This window comes from Pygocentrus nattereri, chromosome 8 (assembly GCF_015220715.1).
Source record: "Pygocentrus nattereri isolate fPygNat1 chromosome 8, fPygNat1.pri, whole genome shotgun sequence".
NCBI classification, from domain to species: Eukaryota; Metazoa; Chordata; class Actinopteri; order Characiformes; family Serrasalmidae; genus Pygocentrus; species Pygocentrus nattereri.
This window is the reverse complement of record NC_051218.1, coordinates 40974803-40999199: the sequence shown is the minus strand read 5'-3', so window position 1 is coordinate 40999199 and position 24397 is coordinate 40974803. Positions and strand designations below refer to the sequence as shown.

The following is a 24397-nucleotide window of genomic DNA, read 5'->3' as shown; positions in this document are numbered from 1 at the left end:
TTAATGACAGGAAAACATCTCTCAGGAAATAATCCTGGCTTTAGAACTTACTCTTAAACTGCCATTAAGAAAATAAACATGCAATATGTTGGTGGACGACAACGACAGGACATCCAAGTTCAAAATCCCTCACAACACAGCCAAGCGCCTGCAGGGATGGATGCTAATGCTAAAGCTAACAGGTCCCAAGGGGAGGCCTGTTTTAATCTGGGGCCGCTGTATTGCTCTGCTGCAGGAATGTAGGCCATTATGCTAATGAGGGGCCTGAGACACCGTCATCGCCCTGGGGGCCTAAACCGAGCTCAGTCAGCTCTCCCACACGTCAGCCCAAACCGTGTATTTGTCATATGGCCGGTTTAGTGCAGCACACATGTTTTCTGTCACCTAGCACTCTGCTCCAGGTGAGCAGAAGAGAGGAATATAGTTTACCAAGGGAACGAAATTATTTGCTTAGTGTTATGAGGCTGCCAGATTTGCCCGCTGAGAGACCGTTAGAGTCGTTTGAGCTGTTTGATCATTTATCAGACTCGCTGCTTTTCCCGTAAACGTTGCACGCTAACGTCACCTGCCACTGGTTAAAACAAGCTTGGATTTCCTGTAAGAGTCCCCGCGCTGATCGCCTCGCGAGGGCCTTTTTAAATCTGAACGAACTCTCCCTTAGGCCCGACGTGCCTCTCGCTACGTTTTAAGACGCCGCGGCCTCTTCCTGGCAGCCTCCTCTCTCTATTCCTGCAAAGCATCCGCACGCCAATCCAGTTACTTTATCTCCTCCCTGTCTGCTTAGCGTCAAGCTCGGTCCTATTAGACAGATAAGGGCTTCCCTTGCATCTTTTAAAGGCAGGGGCTTTTCGCTGTTGATTTCTCGCATGCCAACTCAAATCATACTTACCGTCTTCTCTCTCTCTCTCTCTCTTTCTCTTTCCATCTCTCTCCCTCTCCCTCTCTCCCTCTCTGTCTCCCGGCAGTCATTACGAACAGGACCGATCAGCGCTGAAGAAGAAGGAGTGGGAGCGACGCACACAGGAAGTGCAGCAGGATGAAGATTTGTTCTCGACCGGCTTTAATCTGTTTGGGGAGCCGTACAAGGTAAGACCTCAGCCCAGGGGCCCAGTCACAGTTTGCACTTTCTCATCACACACAGGGGGCATCACCCCGGCAACGGGCTCCCGACTTGTTTAATATAAGAAAGTGGAAGGACGCAACGTGGCACTTTATTTATCTCACCACCTTCACTGTTTGACTCTTTCCAGTATTCACACCATCGCGCACGGATAAAAGTGTTGCTTTGAATTGGCACTTTAATAAAGCACATTATTTCCACACAGTTGTTGCAAAAAAAGTGAAACTAACAACAGTAATTATGTGGCTGAAATACATTTCATATAATTGGAGCCAGTGTACATATTTCAGTCAAGTATATGAATTATGTGAAGAATATGAAATAAACTCAAAGAGGCATTTTTTCAGTGCAGGGTTCTTGCAAGTCTGAGGCCCCTGTGATGTTCAGTATTAACTTGCAGTAGCTCCAAAAACTGTTCAGGAGAATATATATATATATATATATATATATATATATATATATATATATATATATATATATATATATATATATATATATGTTGTCAGAAGAAAACCTTGTATCTCCAAAGTGGTAACTTTACCAGAGAACGACAAACCTTCCTTACTTTTAATGTAAGTCAATGGAACCAGACTTTTTTCCAAGTCATTTTGGACTGTTTCCTTTGGTCCATTCATCCTGAAATTTACACACAATATAAAGAGCAAGAGGCATTTTCAAATTATTCCAGACACTGAAAAACATAAAAAAAAAAGATTTTCTGGTTTTCTTCCATCAGTAGCAATATACAAAACCTCATATATCCATTTTTGTCATTTTTAAAATTTATTTACATAATTTGAGAAGGTCAGTTGCCTTTTATGATATCTCTGAAAATACCACCAGAAATGACCCTGAAGTACATAGAAAAAATGATGTATCCATATACTTCTGTTGTAAGTTAAGAAGCTTCTTTCTTGTCCTATAAAGTTAAAGTAAAGGTTTTTGTCCCAACAGCAGTGATATGGTATATACATGTATATATACACACTGTAAAAGTTTATATTATGTTTAGTTGTCGATGCTTCTAATTTGAATTTTCTGTTAAATCTATTGCCGCTGTCCAAAGAAAGAAGTAGTAACTTTACACAAGAGGGCAAAACTTTACTTTTTATATAAGTCAATCTAAAGCAATTTTATTACAGGAGTATTTCTGTTGGACCATTCATCATTTTTCCACAGAGTAAAGGAGCACTGCTTCGATTAAATTTCAGAAAACTATGATACTTGATGTTTCTTGCTTTTTTATGCTGATGAAAAATAGCTTGTACCTTGTACTTTTGACTGCTAATTAAATAAATGATGGGTGGTTTCTGACTTCTGTGCAGTACTGTGTGTGTGTGTGTGTGTGTGTGTGTGTGTGTGTGTATATATATATATATATCTATGCATATATCATTTATATATATATATATATATATATATATATATATATATATATATATATGCATACTTTTTCATGTATTACAGTATTATCTGCATGTATCACAATGTTTGCCCAGTAAAAAACGAAGGAAGAAACAGCTTTTAGTGAGTATTACATTGAATAAAATTCCACCATTTCTGTGTCTTGAGATTACAGTGCAGCTTCATATGACTGCTTCTTTGTTTGCTTGTTTATTTATTTTTTAATGTAACATCCCACCATATGTCTGCAACTGTGGCTGAACATGCAGAAGCTATGAAGATCGTGACGTGTCACAGAGTTTGGCAAACGCATCAACAGTTCCTAGGCTTGTTTCCAGTTCCAGGCAGAAACACCTCCTGTACATCCACTCGTAATGTAATAATCCATATACCATTGACAAGACCGCGTGTGCACTGTTTTATTCAAAGACACAAGCGTGTTCATCGCTACGTCCTAAATTTACCAAGTGGCCTTGAGTAGGGGTAATGAGTGGTTTTCTTTGGATTGGCACCAGGCTTACACCTGAACCTGCTGTGTTGATAGCGAGTGAGTCGAGAAACAGTCATTAGGAGAAATGGCTACCAGAGGCCCATCCAGTAGTAGACCTTCGTCTGTGTTATTTTGTCAGAGGAGCACTTTCAGGAAAAATCTTGTCATGAACAGAGAAAAAAATCATTGTAGTGTCTGGATGCCTAACTAATCTTTTTGTATGATAGTTTTTATTCACGTTTGATTTAGAATGGTAACAGACAATGACCTCTGGCAGCCAGTGGCCCATTTTTAATCGTACCATTTTTGGCAGCTTGTATAGTGTGACTGTGGCTTTATTGTGTACCAGTGGAAGGGGCAGGTGATACATGGAGACTTTTTCATGTTGCATGACACATTTTGCAATATTTAAAAAAAGAGAGAGACAGGGCACTAACAGTGACACATTTAAAAACAATTAATTTTTTTTTATTCAAAAATTCATATCGATGTTGTCAGAAGAAAAGCTCATATCTCTAAAATGATAACTTGACAGGAAAAGAAAAAAAAAAAACTACTGTTAATATCAGTCAAAGGAAGGAACCAGACTTTTTCCAAGTCATTTTGGGTCATTTATTTTGGTCCATCCATCATGAAATTTACACAATTTATAAAGAGCAACAGGCATTTTCAAATTATGTAAAATTCTGTAAAATTCAAATTATGTAAAAAAAAAACAAACAGAAAAATGACTAAATACTAAACACAATATAACATGACTTACTCTGTTTATTCTTATAATGAACCCTGCAGTTGGTCAGTAGCCACGTTTACATGCAGCCTAATAATCTGACTAATAGGTTAATTGGAATAGAATACGTCCATGTAAACATCTCAATCGGAATACAATTTCTATCCGATTAAACGAGGTGGGTAAACCTCTAAATAATCTGTTAAATAGAAGAATAATATCCGTATAAACGCCTGAATCAAATTGCATTCTAATCGGAACGTGTAAGTATGTTCTGCGCATGCGCCTCGCATCATAGAGAGAGGCTTATAACGTTCAACATGACGGAGCAGAAACTGGTCTGCAGAGGAGACGAAGTTTATGCTCTGATCTTTAAAAGTCGGCAGTGGTACAGACGTCCAGCTTATGGGTCTCAGAACACGTCTTCCTCTCACCGCTTCCTTTATAAGTGCATGTGAAGGACGTTTTTCAGAGTCTGACGTCAGTTTAAAGCAATTAAAAACACAAGCGCATCAACGGGAAACTCACCTCACTCTGACTGGACCTGATGTTCGCTGTCATGGTAACGTTTACTCTAAGCGCTGCTCCACACATGTCATTCTGCATCGGATTACTTGTAGTGGGCATGTAAACAAAGATTTCAATCAGACAGTTGAGTAGAGTGAGCATATAAACACCTCAGTCTGAATCTGTAATCCGATTGTATTCAGTCGGACCGGCAGTAATCTTTGCATGTGAACACAGCCAGTGAATTGATGATCCACAATATACTCAGAAAATTAGCGTATTGTTGCCCCAATAACGATCAATTCCAAAATCAATTTTTAGCATGTATTAGTCTTCTAGAGTCGATTAGTTTTCCTGCCTTCTGCCCAGTGACTGCCAGGACAGGCTCCAGCTCCCCCTGCAACCCAGGAGGATGAGTGACTCAGAAAGTGTGTGTGTGTGTGTGTGTGTGAGTTTCTTTCCTGTGGTAGAGGTTTGATATGTACAGTAGGTGTAAAGAGGCCATGTTCAACATTTTGTGTTGGTTAAGATTGTTGATTCCATTGAGTTGCAATAGGGGGTCTGAGGTGGGGTGCAGTTTAATATTTCGTTGAGCTGGTTTCAACATTTATGGTTCAGGTTTCTGTGTCTGGTCATTGCAATATGACATAAGCACTGGGCTCCTCACAGCAGAAATAATTAGGTATAGAGACTTTGTCTCAGAGACTCAGTATTGAAGGCAAGACACATAGAAGACCAATACCACCCAACACCAATGGCTACAGTGCCTAGGCCAGTGCTTCCAAACTTGGTCCTTAGAGCCCCCAAGACAGTCCATATTTTTCCTTCATGACTGTGTGAGTTTAACTGGCGCAAAGATGTTGACTGTCTGGGGGGCCCTGAATACTGGGTTGGGAACCACTGGTCTAGGACATTGGATTAGATTTAAATATTGGCAATTAATATTATTAGCATTCATGTTTTTAAAAACGTGTTTCACAGAACACAAAGTGAGATGTTCAAATCTGACTAGGGACCAAACAATAGATCAAAAGGCCGGTTATATTGGCTGATGTTGTGCTCCTATGTATGTATCGGAATCTGTAAAGTTCCCACTGACAAAGCAGTGCTAATTAGTGGCTTTTCTTTATTTTAAAGAATCTCTGACGTGACAAAGAATTCACTTTTGAGCATTTAATTTAGTCTCATTTGTGTGCCTATCTTGCAGGCTGTTGAAGTGATATCACGTCTGTCATTGCAATACAGGCTTAACTTGTAAATTTGAGCACAAAATGCTTCATGGTTAAAATAAAACATGTAAAATCTGTCCAAACCTAACTTGTAATAACAGGTTGTAACTCCAAAAACAAACTTTCTGTTCTTAGTTGACAAATGATAATCAGTAAAACCCTGTACAACTGAAACTACTGGCATGCAAAATTAACTAAAATAACCAATTTTAATACAATATCAGTGGATATTGTAAATTATCCAAACTTTTAGCTGCTTAAACTGCAATCAGGAAAATATTTTCATGTTATGGTCATGCACGCTGCGAAGGCTGAATTCAGCGAGGCAGTTGTGAGGATCTCCAGGGGCCGCCAGCTCCTCTCTTTCCCTCCCATCCCTCTGTTCTTTGATCTGTGTCCTCAGCCAGCAGTTAACAGGTGACAAGAGCAATCTTTCCAGAGAACGCATGTGAAGGGGTAGTCAAAGCACCGTCGATATGGAGGTCTGGTGTCGCTCAGGGGCTGTGAAGCAGGATCAATGCTTCAGCTTTCCGGGAGGGCCTCGACTTCTCTCTGTTCCCCGGGCAGTCAATGGCTCAAGAACTATCTCTCAGCCAGAAGTGGCATCACATTTCGGGTCATCAGCCAAAGATGTGCCACTTTAAGTTCCTCCAGTTACTCTTTCCTTGATTGTTTTGCCCGTTATGCTTCTGCGATCTTGTCACGTTAAGCGATTTATGCTGTTTTGTGACAGGTTATGACAACACTTTGCTCGTTTGATCATACGCTGTCAAGAAATTGACAAAAAGCATCCAATTCACACTTTGGCATCGCTTAACATTTCATTTAAGCTGACTGATTCTGGTAGCGTTGCATGTAAACCATATCGCATGCTACTTTCACAGATGATTGCAAAGCATCTCACATATGGAGCACACATGGCTCACCAAAGATTTAGGAGACAGGATGAACACTTCCAAACATATGTCTCCATGTATATTCTCAGTCTCTGTCAAAGGATCAAGTGTAATAGATAGAGACATGAAACGAGGTTTGTGATTAAGCTGTGTTCTTGCACCAAGGGGAACATCACTTTTGGTTCACTTGCAAAGCTAATTCGGTCATAAACTGCGCTCAGACACCACAGTGAGTCTGTAAACTGCAACTTTGAAGCATGGCTTTCAAAGAAAGATGGCCTGAAACTGCTGCTTCCCACGGAGTGGCCGTTGCAGAGCGATGCAGCGGTGCTCTCTCTTTGAAGACTAATTACAGTCCTCCCAAGACAAGACGCACTCTCCCCCTCATTTCTAGTTACTTTCTTTTCTCCCTCTCGCTCTCTCTCTCTCTCGCTCTTTATTTTTACTCTGTCTCATCAGCCCCACACATCATTTATCTTCATCTGGGTGCAGGCTCTTCCTCTTAGCTTCTGGAATTATTTGTCCCACCATCACAGCGTTCCACTTAAAAACAACCCGGACCCCATACATGTGCTTACCACTGCTAAAATTGGGTCACCATTCATATCGAGCGGAAAGTAGTATCGGAAGCTTTTATTTAGAGTTTGAATTTAAGCATTATTAGAGATGCACTGAGACCACTGTTTACCTTCCGATATCAATGTTTGATCTATCTGACCAAGCGACTTAATAGGTGTCTGTAAATCTTATAAATCTAATAAAAACATGTTTGTTTCTTTTAATGCTTGCAAGTATCACTCTGTAGCTCACATATCCATCAGAAATTGCTTCATGGTTTCAGAATTCTCTATTAGGAGTGTGCATTCCGACTAATTTGGGTAACTGAGTGTTCATGAACGGATTCACAATTAACCACAGAGAAGGAAAATAATGCTAATAAAAGGAAGTGGAAAAGCAATATATGACTGTAGGCTTAACTTTTTAGGTGACAGCGCTGGTGTTGCACAAAAAGTCTAGCAGTGTGCAGAGGGCCGGGTTCTATTACTCAGCTTAGTGCTGTTGCACATAGAGTAAAACTATCATGATTGCTGGACTGTTTATATTGGATTGTATCCCACGATGAAATGTAAAGAATACATGAATAGGGATGTCAGTATTCTGACACCTTGAACATTTAACCGAGTATCCATGTACATCCCTTTTCTCGTTTGCTGATATCAGTGCTGTGTTTGAGTGCCAGCTTTGGTGCAAATGCAGCATCAGCATCAATGTAATGTTAAGCATGATTGAGTGCAGTTAAACATTTGAACTCTTTGTTTTACCTGTCTTAGAGCTTTAAAATATAAAAAATAAACGTAGTTCTAGATTATGGCCGAACCACATTTGCCCAAAGTACACATTTCAGTTTTCTGAAGGGCTAGCAGTTTATCACTGTTGTTTTTCCAGCATTTCACAGCAAAATAAAAAGAATTTTTCTCGTTTCAGCGAAAGAATCCCTACAGTGGACCCAAAAAGTATTGAGAAATTGGAAAAGTTTGTTGTGTTAGGAAACAAAATGTCAAACCAAATGGCATTTATATTAAAGAGCCTGTTCTAAGACTGTAATTTTCTTTTTTGGCAAAGATTCTCACAAAAGCAGGCAGATTGTTATCATTTCAGAAATTTCTGAAATGAGTTCTGCATCTAAAAAGCCTTTAGACATTTTTTTTCAGTTCATGATCCTATCAGTCAATACAAGCTCACGGACACCACTGTAAGAAAAACAGGCCCCAGATTTTGATGTTTCCAACTCTATATATTGCATTAGCTGTAGTGCAGTCTGTTTGAAATTCTTCTGCAGGTGTTCTCCTCTCAGGTTCTACCATCAGATGGATGTTGTGCTAGAAGTGTTTTTCTCTGAAGCAAACGGCATTTTGTTAAATACCCAAAAGAACTTTATTAAAAATGTATAGATGGTTAAGTTGTTACCAGGTGTGTCCAAATACTATCTGAGGCCACTGTACCACCAGCCAGTATTCAAAGTTCTGTCAGTGAAAGCTGAAGCAGGGGCTTGGTGCGTTCTGAGTGAGTTGTACGCTATTGTCCCTGCCCTTGCTCACGCTGTCCTACAGGAATGTGCTGCGCTAGCATTCCACCGAGCAGCTGTGGACTTGCGTCACCCATTCTGAGCCACACGCTCAGCTTTGAACCCCTCACCATTCAGTGGGCTGTGCCACGTCCTGTCAAAAGTGAGAGGGATTTGGAGAGGAAAGAGCTTTGCTGAGCCGTAGCAATGTGACGACGGCGCCAGACTTGGGCTTTGTGTTAGCGTCTTAGCGCTGAAGAGGTAACGGCATTTGAAAGATCTGCGAGGGGGGAAAAAAGGCACCATGTAAATCCTGCAATGATCCCAAAATGGGAACCGAAAATATGTGCTGTTCAAATACGAGCCATTCTCACATGAATGATTTCTACGGAAAAGTGACTCATCCTGAGTGTTTAACAGCTTCTGTCTGGATTTCTCTAAATTGGGCGTTAATAGTGTCACCGAGAGACTCCTGTTATAGGACAGCAGGAAGTGCGCACTTCTTACTTATTCCCTCGCCAACCAACACCCCCCTATCAACCCCCCACCACTCTCCACTCATCTAAGGCTGCTATTAGCTAATCCCTCTAAATCCTGTTTAATGGAACTGTGCCGTTAACGTTATTTGGGACTAATTTACTGGTTGCCGGACCGCCTGGCACCTTCAAAGCTGCCGTGCCCCAAGCTAATGCCCCTCCACCTCGGACAGAGTTGGCTCCAGGGGTCCACGTTCCCATCCTCGCCCACGTTCCTCCACTGCCTTGCCGCCCTGGTGGACGCACTCTTTGGCCAGCAGAGGATAAAAAAAAGGCCTCTCAACCAGCCAAGGTCAGCGCTCTGGAGTCAGTCCAACACTTCTCTTCCACTCCAGTCACTAAGAGACTGTGTGTAATTTTTTTTTCCCCCGTTTTCACCCTGAAGGCAAATATTCCCAAATTAGCCTCCACCACAAGCGACTTGCTGAGTCAAGAGCCACAGAGTAAATGAGCAGAAGTCTGCCTATTCATTCCCATACAATGCCTTGTTTTTGTCTGTCTTCTCACATATTCTGGAGCTTTTTCGTCACCCTGGTTTATGTTTTATGCATGTGTGTGTGTAGCTGAGAATAACTGAAGCAAGTCAGTGGGTTGAGTTTAATTTATTCAGTCCAACATTTGGTCTCTGGAGAGCTGTGAAGGCGTGTTTGAGAGACAAGTCCAGATTTAGCCACACTTTATAGTGACTGCTGTTATGGCTGTCACGCTCTATCAACAGGTGTGCTATTGACTGCTATTTATTCCAAATTACAGAGATATTGGAGGTTGTGAAGTGTCCATTTAATGTATAATACATGACAATGTATAATCACAGGGATCAACTGCCGATAGTAAATGTAGACTTGACATTATAAACGAGTTTCATTGTTCATTAAAAATTCATACATTTTCTTCTCTGATTCTCAAGGATCTCTATCTGTATTGTACACCACTTATAATAACACATATTAGACCATCAGGCCACAGACCCTGACACGAGTGACAACAACAAAGCCACAATGTTCCCATTGCAGTACAGCAGCGATGTCTGTGCTTGTTGGGGAAGTTGACACAGTTTGCACAGGCTGTATGAATCTTTCCATTTTTATTTTAAATTTTATGAGAATGTGACATTTTACAATGAATTGAAATGGCATGTTTTAAGAGCGCACTGAAGTTTCAAGCACTGAAAATGGCCAAAAGCAACATTTTAGGTTGACCAAAAGCCAAAAAACCGAAAAAAAAAAAAACCCAAAATATTTAATAGTTCTTGTGTCACCAGTGCTGGTCAGTGCAGACACGTTCAAACAGTTTGTGTGGCAGCGGATCAACAGTCAGTGGCATGGAACAGTTTTCCAGTTTCTATGAGGAACATTAGACGATCCTTTTGTAATGGCTTTTCATGCTAAGTATGAAGAGGGGATACAACACCCACAAACCTCTCCACTACAGGCTGTGCCAGCTGTACGTAACATTTAAACACAACATCTTGCTTGATAGGTAGAACACAGCAAAACAACGGGAGCAGAAAGGGTTCTGTGAGCGCGACAGTGCCATCTGTGGTCACAAATAATGGAATTAATTACGTTGAATGACAAGCCACTCTGTTGTTGGGGACCCTGGAATTCATATGCTTCAGTTTTGTATTTTTCTCTAATTTAAACCAAACATTTTTTTTTACAAATAATATTATCAGCATAACAATCTGACTCAACAGTAGAATCTTTGAAATATTTACATGAATTTACATTTGCTGATTTTTTTTTTTTTTTGTGAGCATATCATGTATATCATCAGTACTTAAAAAACATTGATGAACTCCACGTTTCATTACAAAGACAACATAAATAGTCCTATTTACTTGGATTTAGTGCAGTGCAGTATGTAAAGGAATATGAATAAAAATATTCATAGTTATGATTTTTTCGAGGGGCACAACTGGTTGTTTTTCATCTGTTCCAACATATCAAACCTCATGATTAATTCCATCTGTCGTGAAAATATCTTGAGATATTGTGATGTTACATTTTTGCCGTGTCGCCCACCCTTACTGTTGTATGCTGCTGTTGTATTTACATCGTTAAACAGTTGTAAAATACGTAACTAAAATGTTCTGATGTAATAAGAGGATTAATATTGACGTACACTTAGGTACCCATTTTGCTTTTGAAGTCTCAAGCCATTAACTTATACCTCCACAGTTTGAGCGTCAAGTCAAAACATAAACAGTCTTGGCATTTCCAAAGAAGACATTCTGAAAGCTTTTTGATGCAGTGCGATAGGACATTTGAAAGCTTGCTTGCTGTTAGGACAAGGTGTAAGTATGGGAAAAAAGAACTGTAGTCATCTGAGAATAATGCCGTTCTTTCAGAACACAGACCCATTAAAGGAAATTCTTGATTACCTTACAGGCATTTCACAACACATGCATATCCTTTCTTCGTCTGCCTGGCTGTAACCAGCTCTCTATTGATTTGCGATGATGTGTGCTTGGAGTTTGCTCATTTGAGCCGGCATCGATCCCTCATCTGGAAGCATTAATGGCTGTGTAGGCCACTGCTGCTTTCTGTTCCTCTCCCCATGTGATCCGGAGACGGGCGTCCAAAGGCAGAAGTATTGAACCGTCGCCAAGACACCTTTTTCCAACAGTTCTGTTCCTTCAGCAAAGAATGTTTGCTATGCGAGCTTCACTATTGAAATAGTGTGAGGTTTCATTCCTCTCTGATGGAGATCTTGGGGTATTGGCACCTTCATTACCATTTCAGTTGTTGGTCTTTGGGCCTGAGGGCAAAAACCCCAAGAGCCTGTGGCAGACCAACACAAGGCCCTTTTGTAAACACTGCCAATGTCTTGTCAAGGAGAGGCAGGCTGAATGCTTCACACACACTCATGCACGCTCACACTGTTATCCATCATTCTCCTAGCAGGCTGAGCTCAGGATATTGCCATACGCATAGATTCTGCAGCAACAAGCTGGTCTCATAGCCAGAAAGTGATTTTGACTTTAAAAGCGAATATGAAGTACCGTGCATCAGCGCATTGCTCAACTGCAGCAGCGGAGTAGGACGTGAAATAACTGTGAAAACCGATGTTTCAATCTTTAGTCATAAAGCTCATCTTATGAAATGACGTCTTTCACAGAAACACAATTTAGAAAGCGGAATTTCGCAGGCTAGATATTTCAGTTCGGGACAAGCACTGGAGAGATCCTTAACTCTCGTTTAATCTTGTACAGGTTGGATCACTCGACATTTATGTCAATGCAAAAAATAATAAATAAATATAGACAGTTCATAGTTCAAAAATGCCAGTCTTTCATTTCTGCAATTTGTTTTTGACCAATTATTCGCACAGGCCCCCGTGAAAGAGGCAGGAGCGTGAATGCTCTGATGAGCGCTGGAATGGAGTGGCAGTTGAGAGAGAAAACAAAGAGAGCCATTGAGAGGCTGTTAGGCCGTACAGAGTGGTAGCACCCAAGCGCCCTAACCCGGCACATCCCTCAGTACTGGAACACACTGATTCTCTTCAATAACGTCCCCATTAAAATGCTTTTACGCACTCGCTGTGCCGCCTAAACAAACAAACAGTCGGATACAAGTGCGCACATGCACACGCACCCACACAGTGTGTTTTGTCAGCGAAGACGAGAGGCCAGCCGATTCCTTCTTCATGGGTCATTTTGCTTCTGAACACGCTTCGCATTTGCATTGCAAAACGGCCACGGAGACGCAATCCGCCCTCGCCTGCTCCCTGCGCTAATACCTTATTTCATGATGGCTTTAAGTAGTTTTGAAGAGTCATCTCAGGATCCTGACTGGACTTGGTGGAGTGTTTGAAGGAACTGGCAAAGATCTGAGCACTTAAGTGTGTTAAAGTGGGCAATCTCCACCAGACTGGAAGCACGGACAGCCAAGGAGCCTCTTCATTTTGCAGAGGAGACTGTGCTGAAGGTGTCGAATGATTTAAGTGATGGGCTCTCAGTTATACCTCGACGTGCAAGATGTTCCACAGTTGATTGTGCTTTGTGCTGTCATACCGCAGTGGTTCCCATCCAAAACCTAGGGTTCCCCTGGAGTTACTTGAGTTGAATCAGATGTGCTGAGAAGAGTAAATACAAAATTACAGTTCACTCTCTTTTGTAACCACATACAAATGGTTTATGACATGCGGTCAATCCTATGAAATCGATCATCTTGCCTTCAGTCCATTTATGAACTTGGCCCCTTTTAGCTTGTTTAAGTCTTCCAGCAGATGAGCTACAGTGCATGCATGTTCACGTTCACCGCAGTGGATTAGCTTGAATCGGAGCTTTTGTGTACTAACATTTCCTATTACTGTTTAAAACATGCCTATGGTTAGACGCACTGTGATTGGTTTGAGGATGAATATTTGAGCTCATTCAAAGAGCCAATCAGATCAATATACTTTTGTTTTATCGATATAATTTTACAAGCATCTTATGTTGCCTGTTTGTGTTTTCTTGTTCAGATTGGTAGTTTGTGAGACAAATTAAATGCAGGTCTTTAGATTATTCACATATAGATGCAACAGCAGAACTTGGAAGTCACATTATCAGTTGAAAATAACATTGAATGACAGAAATAGCCTTAAAGGATTAATTGATTAATTAGATTATGTGATGCTTCTTCACATTTGTATATGTCTTATACAGACATGTTTTTTTAAAGAATAATCTAACCTAAGGCCCTTTTGATGACCAACAGTTGCTGAGTATCATAGTAATGCAAAATACAAAACCGTAATTCCTAGTTCCTCTTCCGGAGCTGCTTAGACTTAATAAAATAATTAAATAAAGCTGTAAAATAGCATTTAGAAACTGCTCTATCATGTTATCGGTGTTCTATGTTGTATACATATAGCAGTATTGTGCATTTTTACACTAAATTGATTTGTGTCACAGTAATGACTTCTATTGTAGCTTTAAAAAAAGAGGAAATCCTCTTCAATCAGGAAAAATCATATCTTTCAGATAACCTTATTATACTTTTAGATGAGTCTGATCAATTCTATAAGGTACAGTGGAAGACCTGGAGGAAGAGATGTTATTTCGGAGTGTCTGTTTGCCCTCTCTAATGCTCAAAGAAATTTACCCCCACTATTAAGAATACGATTATCTATTTGCAAGGGGCTTTTTTTTTACCTTCAGGGTAATGTGTCAGCAATTAATGCTTCAAGCACAAGCCTTTCTGCAGCTCTCACCTTGCTCTAGCTGGAGTTGGCCAGCAGAAACGTGGGCTTGGCCCAGCTCCAACATTTCTCCTGCCCCTGGTTGGAGTTCACACAAGAGGCTTTTGTGTGCTCTCCAGATGGGCTTTCTCTCGCGTCTCTCAAGCCCTAGTGTCTGGGAACTTCACCCCAGCACTCACTTTTTTTTTTTTTTCACCCTCGCTACATCCGAGACTTCCCCCCTTTCCTCGGAGTCGCTTGCTCTGAAAGTACTGGACCAGAGCCACAGTGACCCGGGTACCCGTCCAAGCTCTGAGAAGCGCCTGAGGCGGGTTATGTTACGTCAGTCGTGGCGTGAGGAGGCTAACAAATGCATGGTGGTTGCAGGGGGAGGAGTGCATGCGCTCCTGTTTTCATGCGGGCCACCACGTCCATGGCTGCACCGGTACAGAGATAGCTATCAGAGGAACACTGAGGTTATGCTGGTTCGTATGCTACATTGGGACTGTATGCCAGGAGTCACCTTAGGCAAAAGTATGGGATTTAGTCAGTTTAGCGGAACTAGAAACATGTTTATTGATGTTCAGCTTAGACAAAGCTTTGGGAAAATGATCTAACCTGCACAGCCAAAATACATGATCATGTAGAACAAGTTCCTTGCGTATTCCAAAAGTTGGGACACAAGTGACTGAATATGCATTTTACATATAACAGTCAAAACCTTTTGAACTAAAGACCTGTGCTTAAATTTAAAAGTTGATGATTATGTACAAAATTCTTTTAAAAACAACTATAATCAAAATAAATAAGTGCAATACTGTGCAAAAGTCCAAGACCACCGTTCATTTAACAGGAGTTCTGTTGCTTTTTCCAAGGTCAGAAAAAAGACAGAAACCATTCTTTTAGGGCACAATTACACGAAACCTCAACAACTAAATATACTATCACGTTTTTCACCATTTAGGGCATCCACACTTTGTCTTTCTTACCGTTCTTACAGTTTTTTAAAGAAATCTGCAGGGATGTTTTTCCACACCTCCAAAGTTCAGTCTTGGAAATTGGTTACGTTTTCTTGCCCTAATGATCCAAGTAATCCCAAACACATTTTTCATATGGAGGTCTGGACTCTGGGGTTGTCAGTCTGTTGCTGAGAAGCTTTTGTTTGGTTTGCAAATGTTCTTTTTCTCAGTGAGGCTTCTTGGCAGCTACATATCCTTTCAGACCCATAGCACTGAGTTGTCTTCTCACAGTGGAGGCTTTTTTTTCAGGTGTGAACCAAAAGTGAAGCTTGATTTTTCTCCTCTTTCTCAAAGATGAAATCTAATACAGTTTATCTGATGGGGACAGTTTTGGTGGTCTACCAGGTCTCGCAGGTGCTTGTTAGGAGACCGTTTTTTCAGTATTTCTTTTAATAATTTTTGAACCCCAGCTTTGTAAACTCTTATTTTTTACACCTATTTTCTGTAGAGTTTCCTCTTCCTGATGCAAATGGACTTATATAAATGGACTTATCTTATATAACATCTCTGCAGAAATGTTTATTTTTACTAGAAGTTAAAGAAGTGTGGTCTTTGACTTTTATACAGTACCTTACATATACTTTTTAAAATTAAAACATATGGTATACAGCAACGGCAAAGTCTCAGCATATGTGTTTCTTCTTCAGTTGTGCTGGAATCCCAGGTGGCTCCTTATGAAGCTGCTTGAGAAAATGGCAAGAGTTTTTAAAGCTATATCAAGGCAATCTTCTTTCTAAAAATAATCTAATATATAAGATTTTTCATAGTTCTGATGTCTTCACTACTATTTTAAAATGTGGAAAATAAGTGTGTATGACCAAAGGTCTGAGTGGTGGTGTACTTGGCTAATAAAACTCTTAATCTGATTCTGTGCTCAAACCTGGTGAAACATCCATGAAAGGATGTCAGGCTAAAGGAGGATATTTGTAAGAATATCCAGTTCAAGCCAAAACAAATTAAGAATCATTTAGTTAGTATTTAACCTCACACATTATAGTGTTATCTTTAACAAAAGTGCAATTTTCATATTTATTTTTACCAAGTAAGTAAAATCCTGTGGAGAATTTGTTACTGTTCATTATCGCCCATTATCACATTTTCATGCCCACTATAAAAGCCTTTATAGTTACTCTAATTACAATAAATCTCAGAACGACGGCTACTCTGTAGTTATGTCTTTATGACCCACATTAAGTGTGCGGCTTTGCTGGTTCAGAGGTTAAGCAAGGGGCTAAGTCGAGTGGATCTGGTCTTGGCGTCCTCCTTTGTGTGTGCGGGGTCAGATGTTAACTGCCCAGCAGATAATTCCCTCCCTGCAATAATGGCCCTGCACACTCGGTTCTGCTCCCGGATCATTTACCATTATTTGTTTATCGACTCGTTATGTTTGTCGGAAGCCGCTGCAGCCGCATTTGCATTTCAGAGGTAGTGGCGGCATTATTAATGTGGCAATTACATGCGAAATGAATGGCAAAAGCTAATAGATTTATCTCGATACTTTTCGCTGCTCTGGAATAACAGACCCTTTAATTGTATTGTAAGCAGAGGGCAACAGACACACACACACATATGCGCGCCCACACACACACACACACGTGCCACCAGCTCGTTTGTTCTTCAAGTACATTTACTCATACGCTCTCCAAAAAGCAGTGGTGTTGCGGCCTGGCGTAATTGATGTTATGCGTGCCGGGCTGAATTGGATTGTTATTGCACAGGTACTTGGAATCGCTCGAATAAAAGCGAAGACATAAATGCAGCCGAAAACGAACACAATAGCAAAAGGGCTTGAGCATTAAGTAGAATGTTGCTTATTATGGAAATAGTCAGTGGGGGGTGCATTTGCATGGTTCTCTTTAGAGAGTATCTGTATTAGCTAATCATGCGCCGCACAGCTAAAAAAGAAAACAATTATTATAACAAGGGACTTGTGGAACCAACAGAAGCTGAATAAAAGAAAGCAGACACTTCTGGGGAACTGTAAATTATGCCTGTAAGGTTCCAACATGGCTGCGTATGAATATGATCATATTTCAGCTCACTCAGATCAGTACCATACTTCAAGCTTACTCCAATTAAACCCTTAAATGGCAGGGGCCCACCAGCAAGCCCCAAAGTTTTACTACACACTTCTATAACCTAAGAATAGCTCAACCGGTTTGCAGTGAAGTCCATGTAGTTACTGAATAAAAAGCCTCAGAATGGAACAAACCTGGGATTTTAAGGGATTAAACATTTGCTTTTTGATTTTGTGTCCAAGTCTAATTTTGCTAGACTAATCTTACGATTTCGTTTCAAAACCAGCATGTTTTGAGTGAAGTCGCACTCTATGACAACACACTATATGACAGTAGGGTCACACTATATGACAGTGGGGTCACACTATATGACAGTAGGGTCACACTATATGACAGTAGGGTCACACTATATGACAGTGGGGTCACACTATATGACAGTAGGGTCACACTATATGACAGCAGAGTCACACTATATGGCAATATATAGTAACCATGAGTAATAATCCCCGATTACTATCCCTAATTTCTTATTGCTGTCCTTTTAAAATTTGAGCCAGGTTTATATTCCGTGTTATTGGTCCCCCTAGCTGAGCCAGAATCACCCATCTGTTTAAAGTGAAAGATAGTTGCCTCAGATGTCAGATTTCAGAGATTACACCTGGGATTACACACCTGTAGGCCGCACAATTTCAGAGCAATTCAGAGTCTTCACCCTTCCTGCTGTCTTAATGTACTTTGATAATGTGCTTTGATTTTATAAAGGAGGCTGTACCACACAATCAGAAGTGCTCTTGCATTAATTGAATTAAGGACCATAATTTAGGTCTGTAAGTGTAGTATGTTATTTTCTCTATCATCTAGAACCTGATCATTCATTATATGCTCTCAAAAGAATGAATCTAGTCTGAACTCTGCACCCATGCAGTGAGTGTTTATGAACATTTTCCTCTTGTCATTCGCCCACACATGAGTACTTGCTCACATTTTCTCTTTCATTCTTTCACTTTTTCAAACAGCATGCACACACATGTGCCTACATACAGTGCTGGTAGCTCACTCTCTGAAAATCTAAAGGTTGGGAATGTTACTGTTGTAGACTAGGACATGAGTTGCCCTGGCAGTGTACTGAGAAGTGAACTAGACCACGGTTTAAAACAGGCAGTGGTTAGGCTGATAGTAATGAGTAGTCAGAGGAATATGACATCTTATGCTGTCTCCTCTGTCATTACAGACAAACAAAGGCGACGCCCTGGCCAACCGCGTCCAGAACACGTTGGGCAACTATGACGAGATGAAGGAGCTCTTGACCAGCCATTCCAACCAGAGCCACCTCGTGGGCATCCCTAAGAACTCGGTGCCACAAACCCCGGTGGAGAAGACGGACCAACCCAGCTTCTTCTCTGAAGCCCAGCGAGGTAGGGCCCCATCCCAGCCTGGGAGTCATACCACCTCCATGCCCCCTCCGCCCACCACTACCACCCTTGCTGGCCCCAACATCCTCCACGGGCACCAGGGTGGCAAAAAGTCCCGTGCATCAGACTGGTCCAGAGGGTCTCACGCTTCCCAGACAGGTCAGGCAGCCAGTCGAGGGGCCAAGCACTCAGCCCATGAGCAGGAGCAAGGTGACTCCAGCCCCAGCACAGCCTCCACCTCGTCCCATTCCAGCAGGAGACACGGGCAGACGGCCAAAGTGCCAGCACCCACCGAGCTAGGGCACAGCAAGTCCCCCACTGAGCAGGATCTGAGCATCCACGCCTCTGGCTCGCCCGTGGCCTCCACCTCGCTGCTCCCCGGCGGCCTCTCCACTCCCACCTTCCCCCAGGGCCTGCATTGCAAGCCCAGCAGTGCAGTACAGCAAAAGCCCACAGCCTACGTACGGCCCATGGATGGCCAGGACCAGGTCCCCAACGACTCTCCTGAGCTCAAGCCCCCTCTGGAGATGGGTGATGGCTACAGCGGAGCATCCTTCGGAGGCCTGCTAGACGGCAAAGGCAACACAACGGGGAGCAAGGGCAAACTTCCCAAGCTGACGCTGCCTCAGTCAGGGGAGGTGAGTAGTAATTTGCTTGTTCCTAATTAGAGATGCGTGATGTGTCAGCAGCCAATATATTATGCATTGACACATCAATCTATGTTCCAGAATAGAACTGTTTGTAATATTCAGCAGATCTTCTTTTGTTTTGGCCAAGGTAAAATTTTCAGACTTTTTTCAAACATTTTGAAATTATCTTTAAAAAGACTTATATATCAACCCAAACAAATCCAATCGATTTGACCACTGAGATTGAGATGGTTGTAATGTTATTGAATCTTTATCTAAAGAATTGCAACTGAATCCAATCGTTCAGAAGATTTATACCTCTATAAATGTCATCAGTTTTTGGAATTATAGACTGTAATCACAGCCAGTAACTCTGCTTGTTAACTTCATAACTTTGCTTGTGCATGCAGTGAAACGTGTGGTCACTCTCGGATGATTCTGAGCTAAAGAGGCAATGGGGAGCCATTTGTGTGTGTGTGTGTGTGTGTGTGTGTGTGTGTGTGTGTTTTTAGCAGCAAAAATGTTCAACCACTAATATTATTAGATATTATTAGTGAAATTTCATTATTGCAGTGATCAATGAGTCCTGAGGAATCAATTAGCATGTTTAGAGTTTATGCTCTTCATACATAGATTATAGTGTTCAATTAAAAAATGCAAAAAGGTACATTTACATTAGTTACTGGTATTGACACTGGCCACAAGAAGTTAATGATTTTTCGTTTTTTATTATTATCACAGAAACTCACCCATACACTTATTTACTCCTGTATGGATGCTGATAGTTTGATGGGGCGGGGGTTGGCAGATAGGTTTGGCTCTGTTGGTTTTCCTCTGGCTAAGTCTGTTTTACATTGAAGCCTGGCAGAGTGAGGGGTTGACATAATGGAGTAGTTCATTAATAATCAGCTAAACAACCTTAGGCATTCACAGTTTACCATTCAGTAAGCAGGCCAGCCTGTCAACTTCCTATTGTTCAAACTCAGCCACTGGGTTCACGAGACATTAAGCGATCCTTCTTAATAGCTGTGAGCGGATGGAAATTCTGACGTCTCTGATTTATCTCACATTTATTATGTGATCAGGTTGCAACCCACAGTTTGTACTGGCATAGATAGGATTGTCATAATGCATGTAAGGAAGAAATGAACCTCAGTACTGATGGACATTTATGATTGCATGGGTTTATCTTTTTTTTTACACAGCAGAGTTGTTTTCCTAAACTGTTTAGTTTACCCAGTGTTTAACTGTCAGTGGGCGTATGCTGCCTGTTAAACATGATCCAATTAGACTGAACCCGCGATAAACATGATTCCATCTAAATGTCGGTAGTTAAAGTTTTGAGTAGGCTGCAATATGAGCCTTGTAGACACATAATTCTGAAATTTTGAAATTGATTGCATTAGATATATGGGACATTAGACTGTAACGGCTTTTAGATAGTTAAGCCTTAGAAATCTGGAGTGATTCCTGTGATATTGCTGATATAATTAGATATTTAGACAGTACTGTACATAAATGAAAATGCAGTTGGGACAAAACTTTATCTCCATTTTTGTTGTTTTAAATTTTTGTCAGATTTAATGAGTGAATGGTGATGAATAGACCAACAATAGTGGTGCTAAATGATTTTTTGACATGAATTTTAGTTCCATTTTCTTACGTTAAATTATACAAATGTTTTTTTTTTGGCTTCTACTGTACTTTTTTTGGGGGGGTGGGGTGGGGGTGTTGTCCCAACAGTGATTCGTTTTTAGTTTATTACATAATTGAATAATGAATTACATGCAATGAATTCTTCCTTATTAAACCTTATTACACCTTATTTGGCTCCACTGTTTGCAGGCGATGTCAGTATGAGTTAGAAAATCTGCTTTTTTATCTTTCCTATTGTTGTATGTTGCTTTCAGAGGCAAACGTGGTATCACTGCTTTCAATTTGCAGTTGTGGAGCTGCTGACTGTGACTTTAGGCCTGTAACTTCTCTCAGTAACACAGGAACTCTTTTACATGCAACCGTCATCTCCAATCTCGCGAAGCACCTTTTCCCCATAATACAGTAAGCCCAGCTCTTTCCACATCCTCAAGAAGTAAACACATCTACATTTTCTGGAAGGTTTTTTTCCCATAGTGGAGAAAGCCCCAGCATACGTTCTGCATTAACCCTGCTGCAGCGGGAAGCTTTATCGCCGGCTCATCTGCGCAACTGACTGCTCGGAGAGCGGAGTCGTGCTGACCTGGGCTCGGGGCGTGATACCTGAGCCGCGCGGAAAGCTTTTTACAAGCTGTGCCGTGTAGCCCCCCTCTTTCCTTTACGCCGCTGCCAATAGAAACATCTGATCCGGCGGCGCCCTGCAGAGAAAAACGAGCTCATTTGATAGCCCCGGATGGTCCTTAAGGACAGGGGGAAAGCAGGATGAAAGCTTCGGACAGCAGGAGGGAGGAGGTGAAAGATAACAGGCTGGGGGTGTGTAATAGAGTTGTAATTATCACATCACCCGAGCTCATAAAGCCACGTCGAGCGGACACCCGCGAACGTTTCCACTTAAGACTTTGCACGGCATCTTGTACTCATCATTTCCCTCAGCTTTAGACAGGACTACCACCGTGCGAGGGCTGCCCCCTTTAAGTCGCCCACGCTATTGAAACAAAGGCACCAAAAAAGGTTCTTGGGATGCCATCGAGGAACCGTTGTTGGTTCACTTAACCGCAGTTTCCCCTTGTTAAAGTTTAAAAAAAGCTCCCCACACTGGTTCTATAACAGTGACATTGTGGGGCAGTTGTGGGCTGGATGTTTGGGAACCAGCCTTGCGACCAGAAGGTCACTAGTTTGATCCCCTGAGCTGGCAGCACATGACTGAGGTGCCCTTGAGCAAGGCACCTAACCCCCAACTGCTCCGGACACTGTGGATAGCAGTGCCCACCACTCACTGCCCCCTAGTGTGTCTTTACTAGTGTGAATGTGGTGTTTCACTGCACAGATGGGTTAGACTGCGGAGGTGAATTTTACCCACTGTGGGACTAATAAGGGTCTTCATTTTTTTTGGAACTGTATGTCCCACCCAGAGAACCATTTAGGAGCCTTATTTTTTAAAGTGTTGTTAAATAGGCAGTAAAAATGCTCTTGATTAACTAAGATTGTCAGTCGAATTTCATTTATTTTACCAATTGCAAGTACATGTATTATTCTTTTATATTCTTATACTGTTTATCTGTTATTCTGTTTTACTTCTTATCTTCTAACACACAATACAACTGAAGCTGTTTTACAAACAGACTCCATTTAAACTCTGTTTTGTAGATAATTTCAGGTGTTTGCTGTCCAGTTTTCATTGTGATAATGTTTATACTTTAATTTAAAATGTTTTAGATTAAAATCATTGTCCCGTAGATTTAGGTGGTGGATTCTTGTTACGGTTTGATTACAGCCGTCTAAGCTGATGATGTCAGAATATGCTTGAAGCTGATTGGCTGAACTTCTGCCACACTCTGTTCTCCCGTTCAGCCTTTTTAAAGCTTTTAACTCTTAATATCCTTTTCACTCCTCCATCCTTTAAATTTAATGCAACTGAGTTTAGTATTTCTCTTTTCCTTCCTTCCTTTTTACCTTTCTTTCTTGCTTTCTTACTTTATTACATTAGACTTGTTGCTGAGAGTATTATCTTTTTTGCCTAAGCACTATATTATTCACTAATTTCCAAGTAAATTATAGTTGAAACTACAGATGTACAGTACTGTGTCAAAGTTTTAGGCATCTAAGCAAATTTTTAAATAATTTACCTAATTGGTGAGTTTATCGCAATATACATTAGAATAAAGTCATATTCATAATTCAAATGAACATGAAAACAATAAAAAGCAACAAGAATTTCTTGGGTCCATATTTTTCCTTGACACCTTCACGGCCGCCACAGAGACTCATTAATATCATCAATTACATCATGAGCGCAATTTACTGAAGCACTGATTCAAACCAGGACCTGCTTTTTAACTACATATAATACTGGGCTTCCTCGAGGAGAGGCTTGGAAATGGGTCAACAAACACACAAACACACTAACATCCAAGAAACAAATAAATACAAACTACACACATAATAGATTTTGAAAATGTGTCTTGGGTTTGACTTGACTTTCACACAGTACTGTACATCAGTTATGAAATGTGTTCGCTACTGAAAAACATGTGGATGCAGCACAAAAAGAAAAAAAAATCAGAAAAATATTCAGCCTGGCCACAATTTATAAAGATGCATTAATGAATGTGACATTTTACATCAAATTTCATGATGTACCACTTAAATGTAAGCATGTTGCCATGCTAAAAATGTAAAGGTGTTCCTGTATATAAATTTACACCTACAGTTACTTAAGTGCTAATAGCACCTCCTTGTGGTGGGTCTTGAACCTGCTAAAAGTGGATGAGTGAGCATGTGAGTGTTTGAGTTACACACCAGTTCCATGAGGTACTTAGCATCTAAAATGTTTTTAGCAACAGGCACAGCAAAGTAAAAGCTTTTTTTACGAGGTGCAGATTAGTTTTGTAGTTTAATATTCTCACATACTTTTATTTATTAAGTCTTTTTGTGAAGGGACATGGACTAACGTGTTGAGTTTCAGTTAATAATCAGGCCGTTTGGTCGACTAAGAAGCTGTTAGGAGCAGCTGTGTTCTCTGCATCTTTTCTGCAGAGAAGGAAAAATTTCCACCTGCTCTAAAGTTTCACACCTAAAGGCCTGTATGCGTTCGGTTCGCAATGAGTAAACCAAATAAGGAGACGAGCTGAGGTAAACAAACGCGGCATATGATTGAACAGGTTGACTCGCCGCCATCCAGCCATGGAGAGGCAGCCAGCTGTTCGCTCTCTTTGTTCCTTCGTGAAGTTGAAGGCTATTGGGCTCGAAAAACTGCACTAAAATCCCATCCTGGAGCATATGGCGCACTCGCGCCGTACAGTTAAGCATGTGGCAAGAATGGAAAGCTGGGGAATTTTAATTGCTCTTAGAGCGGCCTCGGAGCGGTCAGCTCGCAGGGAAATAGAGATGGATGTTGTTGTTGGAGAGAGAGCGGCGGGCAGAGAAGGAGGGAGAAGACCCCCCGCAGGGTGAGCCACAGCTGGGCTTGCTTCCCCCCCCTTCTCTCTCTTTCTACCCCTTTTCCCCTCCCTCTGATAGATGA

The 24397-nt window shown here is 41.2% G+C and overlaps 1 protein-coding gene across 2 annotated transcripts in view; it reads left to right on the top strand.

The window, feature by feature from the left end:
* aff2 (AF4/FMR2 family, member 2) overlaps positions 1-24397 on the top strand; it is a 321218-nt gene that overhangs the window by 72841 nt on the left and 223980 nt on the right. For both annotated transcript variants that reach the window (XM_017692144.2, XM_017692143.2), the window contains 2 exons: positions 966-1086; positions 18412-19230. In XM_017692144.2, the coding sequence (XP_017547633.1) occupies positions 966-1086; positions 18412-19230 (940 nt within the window). The remainder of the gene's footprint in view (positions 1-965; positions 1087-18411; positions 19231-24397) is intronic.